The sequence below is a fragment of the Halichoerus grypus genome, chromosome 12 (genome assembly GCF_964656455.1).
Source record: "Halichoerus grypus chromosome 12, mHalGry1.hap1.1, whole genome shotgun sequence".
Taxonomy (NCBI): domain Eukaryota; kingdom Metazoa; phylum Chordata; class Mammalia; order Carnivora; family Phocidae; genus Halichoerus; species Halichoerus grypus.
The window spans coordinates 49,309,808-49,324,768 of NC_135723.1; the positions used below are offsets into that span (position 1 = coordinate 49,309,808).

Sequence of the window (14,961 nt, forward strand, 5' to 3'; positions counted from 1 at the left end):
GTAACTTTTTCTTCAATTTTATATTTATGACAAGTACACAAACTTCTCACTTTCAGGCTTCTGGATTCATTTAACTGAATAAGATAGATTCTAAGACAAAATCCTTCTTCAACTGTTAATATTATAATTATCTAGTAGGTCAGTCAGTGTATTACACAATCCAAATAAAAGGCAGAAATAGACTAGGAAAAGAAATAGCCAACTATAACCCATAATCTTTGCTTTCAAACTTTTGTCTTCATCAAATAGCCTAATATTTATTAAATTCATAAGTAAATGCTATACATGTGAACTAAAATATAAAATTAATGCTCATAAATACATATTTTAAAATTTGCTTAATATAGTAGTAAGCCATTTAGAATTTATTTTGAAATGAATATAAAAGGTAAGCCTCCTCTAAAAATGTTGGAAAATTACCCCCAAGTTCAATTTTTAAGAGAAAAATAGATTCCCTCTAAGGAATGAAAAACACTTCAAAGATTAATGTTACTTTTTAGGGTAAATCTAGAAAAATACTTAAGACATTATCAGTCTTTTATTGACACAATAAGATGAGCTTCTTAACATAAAGCATAAAGATATGATTCACAAAATCTAAAAAATATATATATGTAAAATAAACAATTATAGTTGCTGAATGGAAACAAATTTATTTTTCTAAAAAGGCAACATGGAAAAATTTGAACTATACTAAAAAGAAGGATAACACAAATCAAGATAATAAAATTCATAGTTTAAATTTATACACAGTAAATAATACCGTAAAAACTCAGATAGATGTAGTATTATTCTCAAGAGAACATAGCTATTCCTTAAGATGCATACCTAGCCACCTCATTCCTTTAAGTCACCACAAAGCATCCATTTGTGGTAGGCAACACTGCAACAGGATGGAATAGGAGACATAATGACTAGAAATGTCAAGGCAAGTTCAAGTCAAGAAACATTTCTGAATGCCCACGCATGCTCGTTGGGAAAGGGGAAAAGACTCTGAGCACAGAGGTATTAAGGAAGGATTCCAAGAATATGATCACTCAAATTCTAAGGATAGTAAGAGTCAGGCAAGAGAAACACTAGAAAAATGGTGTCTCAGGTCAAAAAACTCACTAGAGTCAACACATGTCTGTCAAGCAATATGGCGCACGTGCTACAAGAGTTCATTAGCAGAGGGCCAACTACACAGTGAGGCAATGAGAAGCAGGGTGATAAAAGTAAGCAAGAACCAGGCCAGGCCAAGGCTTTATGACCTGACTGAGCTTTGTCCAGTAGGGAATGAGGAGCTTCTAAAAGGTTTTAATAAAGAGAGTACCTCCTCATCAGCAATTAGCAAAATCTGTCATAGTAGCAATGATGAGGTCAGACTGAAACCAAAGAGAGACAGCTGGGAGGGACACAGCTCTTGGAGAGAGGAAGATAGATTCCTTTTTTTTTTTTTTTTTAAACAGCATGCATTTGAACATTCCTCTCAAAACTGAGAAGAATGATGAAGACTGGAGATAAAAAGGTATGAATTGGCACAAGTGATATTTTAAATCCGGAGACTTGATGACCCCAAGATATACTAAAGAAACATCTAACAGGTATTTTAGGTAAAGGTACCAAGTAACAGTGGCAAATAGATCATTTAGGATTGAAAATCTAAACCAAAGTCTAGGAACCTCCAGCCCACGTGTCTAATCCAGCCTCCCACCTTTTTTTTTTGTCAGTGAAGTTTTACTGGAACACAGCCACACCCTTTCCTTTACATCTGCCTATGGCTACTTTTGCACTAGAACGGCAGAGCCCAGTAGTTCTAACAAAGACCATATTGGCCCGCAAGGCCCAAAATGTTTACTATCTGGCTCTGTAAAAGAAAAATTTGCCAACCACTAATATAAAAAAATTATCTCAATCCAGGCACAGAAAATGACCTGAATTATCTCTTCTAAAATAAGAGCATCCTACTGAGTGGTTTTTCCGATCCTTTTCTTCAGCAATCTAGGTTTCTATGACTCAAGGCGGACAAGTATTGACATCCCTAAAAACAAACCATCATTTGGTAAATTAAAGTGAGCACAAGGATAATGGCATCTATGATATTCAACTTTCAGGATTGCTCTGAGGATTAAGTGGGATCATTTATATTAAAGGGAAAGAATGGGGATTCATTATTTTAAGCAATCAGTTAAGTGCCTGTTATTACCAACATTAACCTAATTATACCACTAATAAGCATTAGCAGGGCCACATTTGTAGCGGGGGGAAGAGGGTCTGAGGATTATAAAGGCAGTGGGAGTTCCATTTCTTAGAAATGGGAAGAGCAAAACACACAAGATCACAGTTAGTTCTCACTGGTTGGGCAAAAAAACAGAACTCAGTCATTACCATAAACACATTAAATTAAAAAATTGAAACCTGTCATTCTCTCTCAAAAAATCTAGAAATGGGTACAATACTCAGAGTACTTAGAATAAACACACAAGTGACTTGAACCAGTCCAGTCATTTCCAAATAAGAATTTTCCAATGCCAATACTAGGATTATCTTGACAATACTTGCTGCATTCCACCTCAGCAGGTACTAGTGAATCAAGTATCCCAGCTTTTAAGTAAAGTATAAGCTTCAAGATCCCATGAAATAAAACCTCTGCTGCCTGAAAACTTAATCATACTGTACTTTTCAAAAGTATCACATACAAACTTATTACAAACAGGGTTCAAGCCAAAGCATGTTTGGATGAAGAAGCTTTTTGCACTGATTCCATCACCTTTCTATGCTTTCAGTAAAAGAACAGTTCAGGCTTTCCAGGAAACTGCAGAAGTAATCTATTTTTAGGTGGCTATAAATTTTTATCCTAAAGGGATAGTGCTTAGGCCTGATAATATTCTTACCATCTTTCTGCCTACTAATGATTCAATCCATGAACAAGGTTTTGAGTTTTGTTTTTGTTTTCAATTGTGTTTTTCTTTGCATAATATGAAATGGTGGTACAGGAAGGATTTAATAAAACAACATGATCCATCATGCACATACTATGTAAGACTTGGCAAAAGCACTGTAATATGAAGGGTTTTTTAAAATTATGCCTTTACCTGGAATTCTATTAAAACTCAAGTAGTAAGGAAGCCATGGAGGTATGTAACTTGTCTTTCCAAGTCAACTTTAGGATAGGAGAGTCTGTATATATAAACACACACAGAGAGATGAATAGAAAGCTTTTGAATATGAGTGGAATCTTTTTAATTATCTCAGTGAATAAATGTGCGTTCATCTGCCTAACTCAACCTTCAGAAACAAACCAAAAAGATCCTTCCCTAATGTCCCCTATCTTACTATCATTCATTCCGTTTCACAAGATATAAAATTTGAGATTATATCTCCTCCTCTCTCATTAAATCAAGCACAATTTTTTTGTGTTTCTACTTCTTAAATATATCTTGATTCCAGCAATTTCTGCCCATTCACTCTGAAACAATCCTAGTCCCAGCCACCACCATTATTTCTCAGACTACTGTGATAGCCTCCTAACTAAACCAAATCCATCAAGGAAACTCTCTGGTCACTTTCATCTGCTCTCTGTGCTATATCCAGAATGTAAATACAAATCTGATCACATCAGTTTCTACTGAGCAGGGCTGCTTCATAGAATTCAAACTTAGGGGGCGCCTGGGTGGCTCAGTAGTTAAGCGTCTGCCTTCGGCTCAGGTCATGATCCCAGGGTCCTCGGATCGAGCCCCGCATCAGGCTCCCTGCTCTGCAGGAAGCCTGCTTCTCCCTCTCCCACTCCCCCTGCTTGTGTTCCCTCTCTCGCTGTGTCTCTGTCAAATAAATAAATAAAAATCTTTAAAAAAAAAAAAAAAAAAAAGAATTCAAACTTAGAAGGCCCACCTTGACCTTTTCCTGCCTAGTCCCCAAACCTCCCCAGTGTGTGGTCCAGTGTGTTTCAGGTCCACCAGCTCTAATGCTGACTATTCCATGCACTGCTCTAGCCAGAGACAAATGCTCTTCCCCCTACTCCTAAAAGACCTGCTCAGTCTTGCCAGTCTCAGATTCCTCTCATATCCTTAAGATCTCTTCTGATCACGTATTCTAGGCTTTCCTGCCCCTTTTTCTTCTCTTTTTAAGAGAGGGAGGGGGAGGGACACAGGGAGAGAGGGAGGAAGAGAGAGAGAGAACATTAAGAACGAAGGCGGGGGTTCCATCTCACAACCCTGGGATCATGACTGGAGATAAAATCAAGAATCAGATGCTTAACTGACTGAGCCACCCAGGTACCCCATTTCTGCCCTTTTTTCAAAGAGATCTAGTTAAAACTCTTAATGCTGGGGTGGTGAATAGAAAGAACTGTGACTAAGATGCTGTGAACTCCCAACCACAGGATCACTTCCCGAGCTAACTCCAGCCATTGGATTAAATTTATGTTATTGAAAATCCTTCATCTTTGAAAGAAAATAAAATTATTTCCTCACTTAACAGAGTAAGATAAATTAATCTGAAACACTCTTCTAAAGACGCAGTTTTTTAAAAAAAATAGCATATGTGTACATCAAAATGCCCGTCACACAAATGTTCAAAAAATGTTATATTTATCTATATTAAGTCATCAGGTAATCAAGAGAATAGGATAGTCACTGTAAAGCACTAAGTACGTTGCACTTAAAATAAGTTTAAAATGAATGGGTAAGAAGATACACTGGTACTTTAATGATTAAGGAATCATTCTCAGAGGGTAGGGTCTGGGATAGACATGAATGGACAGATTTTTTGGAGGGAAGGGAAGACTAATCTTGCAATCTTGCAACTGTTCTTTAAAGAGACCAAAAAAAAAAGGGGGGGGGGAAGAATGAATGCAAAAAGGAAAGATTTAGACTTATCCTAAGAAAAAGTGGACTACAAAAAGAGGAAGATAAATTAAGAAAAGGACAGATGCAAGAAGAATCAATTAGCCAGAAGTCTTGAAATAAGGATTAAAGTATAAAAAATTCTCAAAAATGGCTCAAGATAGGAATACTATACCACCTGATTCATATTTAACATGACTGCTATAATCTGAATTGCTCTCCTATACTTGTACATAAAGCACATGCATAATGAGTTATACAACAGCAAAAGGCCTTGACAACACGTTCTAATATGGAAAATATTTTTAGAAAGAGAAGTCACTTAAATGGCTTCAAGGGCATCCCACTCTGTTGTCAGATAAAGATTCTGAATTAAAACTCAAAGACATGAAGGTTAATGGACACTTGTTATTTGCAGACCTACTCCTTGCACCTTGAACCCCACTCCAGGTATATCATCCTTACCATGACAAAGATCTCCTAAAACTTAAAATAACAGTTAATTCTTTATATTTAACACCACCTTTATAATATAATTTATTTTCCCCAACAAATACAATCTTTTAAAATAGTATAATAAAAATATGCCAAGTCCAGGGGCACCTGGGTGGCTTAGTAGGTTAAACATACGCCTTCAGCTCAAGTCATGATCTTGGGGTCCTGGGATGGAATCCCATGTTTGGCTTCTTGCTCAGCAGGGAGCTTGCTTCTCCCTCTCCCTCTGCCCCTCCCCTCTACTCATGCTATCTCAAATAAATAAATAAAATCTTAATATATATATATTTATATGTAAATCTTAAATATATTTATATATATCAAGCCTGACTTTAACCTATATAATAAGAAGTCAACATAATACATATAAAATATAACATATAATTGTAAAATAAATGATAGTGAAAAGATATTTGGTTCCATCTTTGTAAAGAAGTAGCACAACACAATTGAGCTAAATGCCCTTATTTAAAACAGAATCCAGTACACACACACAGACAAAAAAAAAACTAGTAGGAGAAATCCCCAGGCATATTTTTTGAAAAAGTGAATGACCAAACCAATTGCTTAACTCCTTTTCTAGGCCTAAAATTAATGTAAGCTGCCTAACAAAGAAGTCTAGCTTTATTATTTGCCTCCTGTGCATTTCATGTTAAATTTTATGAACTGATTTAGATGGAAAGCACCAGTAAATAAATTCATAAACAATTTTGCTCATCTAACTGAATTCAGTGAACTGCACAAATTAGGGAAATAAAAAGCAATTTCAAACCCTGTGCTTAATCAAGAAAAATTAATTAGAAACTTAGAAATAAGTACTCTAGAATTTGTGCCATTTGCATATTTTGCTAGAACATCACTCTATCTGAAAATAACCATAATTCATTACAAGAATCAATGAAAACTAGAAAGGTGTGTCCTAGGAGAATCATTTCTTTGTCAGAGAGAGAGAGCACAAACGGGGAGCGGCAGGCAGAGGGAGAAGCAGGCTCCCCACTGAGCAGGGAGCCCGATGTGGGTCTCGAACCCAGGGCCCTGGGATCATGACCTGAGCTGAAGGCAGATGCTTAACTGACTGAACCACCCAGGCATCCCTAGGAGAATCATTTCTTGATACACCATCAGTTATATGCCCAACACAACTAATCGCAGGGAATTTTAATATCCTACAACAAAAACTGTCTAGTAACCATTTAACCATAAGCAAAGATTTCCCAAAACTTATAACAACAGATAATTCTTTCTATTCACTGCCATGATCATACAAGAACTTCATCATTCCTCATTTTGGAGTTCAGTATGAATCCCTTCATGACTAAAATTTCAAAAAGGTTCTCAAGGTATTTGAAACCAGGACTGAGCTATTATTATTTTAGGCAGGAAATATTTTAGATTTCATTACCAGAAAACAAATGAAAACATTTGTAGAATTCATGGAAATGATTGCATTTCTACCACTAAAGCTATCCACAACCATGAAAGAGAAAACCTTAATGCATCTTAAGTGAAACATCAAAAAATTCAGCATACAGTAAGATTATCATTTTCTGAAGAAAAAATAAAAACTACAGTAGGCAAAATGGTTAAGACTGGAATAGAAGGATTTGGACTAACTGTTGGTCATTCTTTGGCCATTAAACATACACACACACACAGAGTATCTATTCAAAAATAAACACTAAGGGTCAAACTAAGGGCCTGAAACATACACATTGTAAAAAGTAAATCCAGTATGATGGCAGGGAGAATTACAACAGCCAGCTCTCTTCTGTTTAAGAACTTGTGACCTAAAAACTAATTTTCTCAGTCTAGTAGTAATAGGGTTAACAGGAGGAAATGTACAGAATAAGTAGTTAAGTAAAAGGTGACGAAGATACATGTCTAGGATCTGGTAAGAAATTTAACAGGACCACAGATCTTTATAACTTAAATTCAATAAAGCCTCAATACCTTGTGAAGCAAAGAAAGAAACCATTAGCACTTAAGGAATCATTAATGTTTTTCTAATTGTCATTTGTTCTTTATTAGGAAGGAATATTAAATACATATATGTGTGTGTGTGTATTTTTAACCTTTTTCCATATGATTTAACACATTCACGAAAGCATAAAAGTAACAAGTGTATATGATACATTGCACATTGGATTGATTCTGTTCCTGGCTCTGACACTGGTGGGCTATGGAAGCTCCTGGAAACAATTTACATTGCTGACAGTTTCCCCAGATGTGAAAGTATTAAATGTCAATGGATGGTGGTTTTCTATTTTTTTATTTGCTGACATGTTCAAATATTAAACATTTTGAAGTATTTTAAAGATCATGTATTCTGATCTGTTATGTCAATAAACTACTTCCTGGTAACTAGAACTAAATTAGGCACTTTTGAAGGTCTATTTATGTTTTTCAAAGCATTAAAATTCTATATGGTAATTTGTTTTTTACTAAAGTAAATTCATGAAAAGATTCTTATCTCTTGTAAAGTACCAATAAAATTATTGTCTACATAGTCAAAAAATTAGAGCTCTTATGCAATTATCCAGATAATTACTGCGAAATTACTTTGTAATGAGGAAGTGATAAAAAATTTTATCAAATAAAAATAAAGAGTTTGCTTCATTTCTCAGTTTTGAACTTCTAATTGTGTTTGTTGCCAATTTCTTTCTGCTTTTAAAAATTAAACATTTCATTGGTGTCTATTATATGAACAGCTTTGCTCACTGAAAAAATAAGCTTTAAATAAGGATAAATTGTCCATTATCTCATCTGATTATAGTAGGAAAGGATGTTTTGTGCAAACCTTGCCAGATCCAAATAAATTAAAATCTCTTTTACTTTCTGCACCTGGAAAGGAATTTTTTAAAGTTTTACAATTGGTTTTACATAATCTTGGCTGGAAAACAGCTATAGTTTTGCTTCCTGAAATTGTCTTCTCCATTGCTGGAAAAAAACAGCTCCCTGATTATTAATTACTAAAAAAAAACCCTCATAACTCAGATTCTTAGCACTTTTAGTCTTGTTTAGTTTAGGTAAAAGCCTATTATTTTTTGGTGAGGGAGGGAGGAATTTTTAGATCAGAAATTTTATGAATTTACCTTTTACTCTTTTAACACATTTAATATATTACTTTATTTTTCTAAATATTTATTCATTATTTAAATAGTGAACAAAAACACATGATAGGAGTAGAAAATGAAGAAATGAACATGTCTCATGTTGACAGCTATTGTATCAGGTGATTCCAAAGAAAGCTTTCAGAAAATCCTCTTGAGAGTTGTAATCTGAAGAAGGTGCTAGCTTATATCCCCCCAGTGGTAACTGCAAAGAAGGGAAGGCCCACAGCAACTTTAGTCAACTCAAGATAAAAACTTGGTTTCCTTAAAAAAAAGAAGAAGAAGAAGATAGCAGGAAGGGAAGAATGAAGGGGGAAAATCGGAGGGGGAGACAAGCCACGAGAGACTATGGACTCTGAGAAACAAACTGAGGGTTCTAGAGGGGAGGGGGGGTGGGGGGATGGGTTAGCCTGGTGATGGGTATTAAAGAGGGCACATTCTGCATGGAGCACTGGGTGTTATATGCAAACAATGAGTCATGGAATACTACATCAAAAACTAATGATGTAATGTATGGTGATTAACATAACATAATAAAAAAAAAAAAAAACTTGGTTTCTTGGTAACTTATAATGAATGATAGATTAAACAGCACCAGAAATGACATTTGAAAAGGGCTCTCAAAACATAACTCCTACACAATTTAGTTTAACAAAAGAAAGCTTTGGTTTTCATGTTTATAAGGTTTTTCTTGTTAAAAGAAATAGGAAAGAATCTACATTTTTAAAATTCCTTTATGCCAATCAGTCTCTAACAATAAAAAAAAAAGTACCTATTTTTTTTCTTTCAAGTTAGAAGCATTTTCCTAGTACAGGACATGCTTGTTATCTGATTATGTGTTTCCAAAAGCTCACAGTTAAAAGGCTACATAGCTTAACAAATGTCATCCCAAAATAGATGTAGATTCAATGAGAAATAAAAATTTGTAAATTGACCCCACCCAACTATATCTGCCCACTTTAAGAATGACATTTTAGCCAGTCAGCATTATCAGTCTCTAGCTGATCACAGAAATTTGAACAATTCTGATGACTTAATATAATTACAATAAAATTAAGTTATATCTACCAAAACTTTGGATTTTATTAAGTTGATCAAATTAACATTGGTAAACTCTTTAAACCCTACTCAACACCATCGACAAATGACAATTTGGCCAAATTAGACTGCTTAAAATAAAGAAACTAAGAATAATGACCTAACGGATGGTGCCAAAGAGAATTTTGAACAATGTATTAATAAAAGATACTTTTACAAAACTAAAATCTCTAAAACTATTTTGTAAAAATGACCACTTGAAATGAAGCATGTCACAACTTATCATATAATGTTCACAAGATTTAGCAAAGATGTTCCTTTTTTAAAAAGATAAAATTATTTTGATAAATAACTTAGTTATTTTAAGATAAAGTCCTAATTATTTTTTCTACTTTTCATGGTGAAATTCTGTTTCTTCTTCTTAAGTAGATCTTAAAGTAGTAGCATCCTACCTGTTAGTTTATCTTAGACAACAGAAACCTCCTACAGTATTTCCTAACACATTTCAGTTTTATAAAAGTCAAGAAGTTGATCTTCAATCAACACCCTGAAATAAAATCTATTTTTTATTATAATTAATATTATATTAATATTATAATTAATAAATCTAATTACGTTAAATACCTGTGTACCAAGAATCCAACAACACTAACTGGTCACTCCTTCGGTGCTTAGCTCCCTCCAAGGGATAAACGTTCCAGATGAGGTTGAAGGTCACATGTACCTTTTAAATGACTACTGAATGACAATTAACAGGGAATTCCAAAATATTTTTCTGTATCTCCTTGAGAAAATAAGAGACAATGTGGGCTTCACCAGCATGGCAGACATCTACCAATTTTCAGCACTTAAAACCTGATCAAGTATTGTTTTTGCCCAAGAAATGCCCCAGATTAACTTCAGCCCCATTTCTTCTAAAAATTTGTCCTTGTAGAGTGAAACATGGTCACATTGCAAACGACCACCTTAACTAGTCTCTTGGTTGAAAAAACCCTCACAAACACCTCATTAAGCACAATTTTACTTCGCATCTGCCTGATTCCTAGTAAGCCTTCCTCTGTTCAGATGGACTGGAACTGGAAGTTGATAAACCCTCACATAGAAAAAAGGACCATCGTACTACAGCTCAGCAGAGACAAAGTATGTCTTTAAACATTTACAATACATGCATTCAATAACTGCTGAATCACCTAACTCCAAAATAAAAATGCATGTATTTTTCCATGACCTTGATGTCATTTTAGATTTATTTTCTGGTAAATAAAACCTACCTGCTCAGGGAAGCAAATAAACAAACTCTTCTTTGACCATTCTCAGAATTTAGAATTGATTAACAAAAGCCTTATTAAAAAAAAAAAAATCTCCCATGGTATGATTTAATCTCCCAGCAAAGTAATTCAGGTAAAAGCCAAGTAGGCACACCATAGTCTATAAGCTTCCTATAACATCTTTCTAATTATATACATAAGTAGTGTGCACACTCCACCCCCAGACATTATATGTATATATGTATGTATTTTTCCACCTGATAATGTACAAATTATGTCCCCAGATACTTACACCCAAGTTTAAGTCTTTATGTATTTTACAATTATAACAATATTTTATACACAACTACTAACTTGGGGAATATTTGAATGGTTCTGCCCAATTTTAAGTCACAGGAACACTGAAATGGCCTTTTAGCCATTTGGGGGAAAGTACTATCAGAAAGAAATAGGATGATGCCTTTTACAATCATTTACAGGATAACTCAAAAATCCAGAGAAATTTACTTGCCTCTCAAATCCAAGAAGTCAGCGTTCTTTATTCTACCTTTTCAGTGATTCAGTCTATTCTAAGGATACAGATTCTAGATGTGTTCTAATGACATCTTCCTATTAAGTTTAATAAAAGCTTTAATATTCCTACACTGAATCTACTTATATACAATGAGAAAATAATGAGTGAACAAATACTAATCATGGAGTAGTAACACCTCTCCAATCTTAAGTAAACATTTTACAATGTTTATAGTGTACAGACTTATAATAGTACTATCCTCAAAGTAGTTCTGGGAGACATTTACTCCTTAACTAGAGGATTATCTTTTTCCTTAGTTTAATACAGAAACACCAAAAAGGGAAAAAAAAAAAAAAAATCTGGCACTTACTGGGATACATAAAATAGAACTCCACAGGAATAAACAGAAAATTAAATTCAAATATTTATGGAAAAAATACAAAGAACAGAAGTTGAGATACAAGAGTAGCAATGAAATAGAAGAACAGTTTTAAATCTATGTGTGTGCGCACACGTGTGCATGTTTGATGGCAAAAGGCAGAGGCAAAAGATAAACAGAAAATTCACAGATGACACAGATTCCCCCCTGGGTGCCTGCCACAGTTACTCGCACTAAGAAAAGTCAGCTCACAGGAAATGTGCTTTTGTGATAGATCTAATAGAGTATGTGGGAGAAGATAACCAAGTACTCAAACTCAAGTACTTAAGGGAATGTTGAAAATGTCTGATTCAAACTCGCAAATCAAATTAAAGCAGTGGTAGTGACCTTCGAGTCATCTCATCCAAATTGGAAAGAGGAGGAGCTAGGCTGTTAAGTGCCACAACGTATGCCTGCCAAAGAGACAGCAAGTGCATTTTGCATTTATGCTTTCATTCATTCATTTTAATCCTTACAATGATTTAAGAAGTAGAGTTATCAACCTCATTTCTAAAATGAGGAAAGCAAGCCTCAGGAAAGTTAAGTAACTTGACCAAGGAACTGAGGAATTCTGAGTTTAAAGCCCTTGTTCCCCTTCATGATACTGATACATGAAACTTCAGAATATTATCTAGGAACATAGAGAGATTTCTAAGCAAGTTAATGTAGAGGGAGGAATAGAGGGCCATACACAGAATTTTTAATGTACTTGTACCCTACAGAGCCTTAGAATATTCCAGCATTATGTATATTTCCTAATGTCCCCCAAAACACTCCAATGAAGACATAAACATCCAATAAAATCAGTCACTTGTGGAACTTTAGTTTCCATAATCAGCAGGATCCATGAAACTTATCTTTAGGGTATATAACCAAATACAATAGGCCAACAAAATCAATCTCCCCCAATTGCTAATTTGTTTATACTTGCAATGCTAGACTTACAACTTTTTTGTAGTACAAATTATCTTTTCTTTCTGTATTAAGGATCTTACTTAACAAGAACTAAATTGCTACATTATTGGGATGGGACTGAGCTTCCGAAACTCGGCAATAGCTATGTTTTGAGAATTTCACATTTGGAACCCCTTCTCACAGCAAAATGTCAGAGTACAGACTACTCAGCTAGCCTCTGATTTTATTCCTTCTGGCTGTGCTCTCCGAGATCCCTCTCTTCTGTGCAGTTTAATAGGCCAATTAAGTAAATGGTATACTAAACATACACTTTAAGTCTTTCACAGGAAAGACCTCCCCAAAATTTTCATGGGCCATTCTTTGAGAAATTCTCTTTCATCTGTTTCTAACTCTACTTTTGCTGTCCCTATGACATAGAATTATCAAACAGTCCATTTTCTTCCACATATTTTCCCTCTCATTTTTTTTTAACTTTGGGATTTCTTTTCCAATGGCATTCTGCTAACATGCTAATAAAGTTCTTTCATCTTATCTGAACAACCAGTCAGCTCAGCAGTACATTTTGCAGTTGTAATGAAGAAAAAGAAATGAAATTGGTTGCTAGATTATTTTTTTCCTAAACTTGTCGATTCAAACAAATAATTGCAGTAACAAAGGAACACAGTCATAGAGGTCATAGCAAGAGAATAAGCTCAAGAATCCATAAAGAAGAGTTTCTTCTTGATTTGGATGGATTTCCTCAAGGGTGAAATTTTATTAAAAAGAAAAGTTGATTTCAAGGAAGGAAGCCTAAGTTTGAAGAGTTAAATCTGCATTGGTAAAAAGGATGTGATACATATATATATTACCATCCATCAAAAAGAATGAGGGGCGCTTGGATAGCTCAGGTGGTTAGACATCTGACTCCTGACTTCAGCTCAGGTCATGATCTCAGGGTTGTGAGATCGAGCCCGGCACTGGGTTCCACACTGGGCATGAAGTCTCTTTAAGATTCTCTCTCTCTCCCTTTGCCCCTCTCCGACCAAAAAAAAATGACATCTTGCCATTTGCAACAATGTGGATGGAGCAAGAAAGTATAATGCTAAGCAAAGTCAGTCAGTCAAAGACAAATATCATGATTTCATTCATATGTGGAATTTAAGAAACAAAACAGATGAACATAAGGGAAGGGAAGGAAAAATAAAATATAAAAACAGAAAGGGAGGCAAACCATAGAAGACTCTAAACTATAGAGAATAAACTGAGGGTTGATGAAGAGGAGGTGGGTAGAGAGACTGGTTAAATGGGTGATGGGCATTAAGGAGGGCACTTGTTGGGATGAGCACTGTGTGTTATATATAAGTAATGAAACACTAAATTCTGTTCCTGAAACCAATACTACACTATATGTTAACTTGGATTTAATTTTTTTTTAAAATATCTGCATTAATTCACTTACTGAAATAACAACAATAGGATATAAAATGGATAGATTACTCTCTTCAAGCATGTTCAGTAATTTCCGGGTTTCCTCAAAATCAGAGGACATAACCTGAAAGACCAGAAAAATAAAAGTGAAAATAAGTTCTTAAATGATTTAAATGTTAATCCAAGGATAATTAAAAATAAAAGGGAAAAAAAATGGAGAGCTTTTACACAAACATCCAAAACATTTATCAAGCTTAGTTTTCACTTTTTGAACAACTTTAAAGGATACCCATTAAGGTCATATTAAAATTTAAACTATTCATTAATTCAAACATGTTTCATCTTATCTGCTTCATACCAGGTAACTGAAAATGGTGTCTAAAGAAATATTACCCTCTTCTCATTATGGGAACTAGCTTGTTAGAAAATATTATTTTTCCATTTTAAAAGTTAAAAAATAAAACTTCCAAATACATACTGAATAACACAACTCATCTATCAAAACTTAAATTCAAATAATTAAGAATCAAGAAAAAAATTATCTTCCACATTTACATTCATACAGATCCTCAAGTGCTTCCAATAATTTAAATTCACTACTCACATTCACACAAACGTAATTGTAGCATTGCTCTAAGATGATTTGCTCAAGATCTCTAGCAGGACACAGAGCTCCAGAGGTGACTTTTACATGCTAGGAGAAAAAAAAAAAAAAATAGAAGAAAAAGGAGTTTATAAACTAGATAGAAAAACCAAACCAGAACCTAAACGACAGTTAAAAATGAGCACAAAACTACTAGAGACACATAAAGCCAAGAATCATATATAAAAACAAAATAATTCAGGCTACAGTTTATGAAGCTACCAAGAAAAAGACATTTGAACTAGTCCATGAGTAATGATTACTATTTTGATAAACACCAATATAGCTAAAGTAAATAGTTTTAAGTAGGAAGAGCTAGAGGATATATGC

The 14,961-nt window shown here is 34.4% G+C and overlaps 1 protein-coding gene across 6 annotated transcripts in view; it reads right to left on the bottom strand.

Moving 5' to 3' along the window:
• Nucleotides 1–14,961, bottom strand: part of CRPPA (CDP-L-ribitol pyrophosphorylase A) — a 407,209-nt gene that overhangs the window by 228,616 nt on the left and 163,632 nt on the right. For 5 of the 6 annotated variants that reach the window (XM_078059331.1, XM_078059332.1, XM_078059334.1 and 2 more), the window contains 2 exons: nt 14,593–14,682; nt 14,020–14,112 (listed from right to left, as the gene is read on the bottom strand). The exons of the other annotated variant lie outside the window; for it this stretch is intronic. In XM_078059331.1, the coding sequence (XP_077915457.1) occupies nt 14,020–14,112; nt 14,593–14,682 (183 nt within the window). The remainder of the gene's footprint in view (nt 1–14,019; nt 14,113–14,592; nt 14,683–14,961) is intronic. 6 annotated transcript variants of the gene reach the window in all.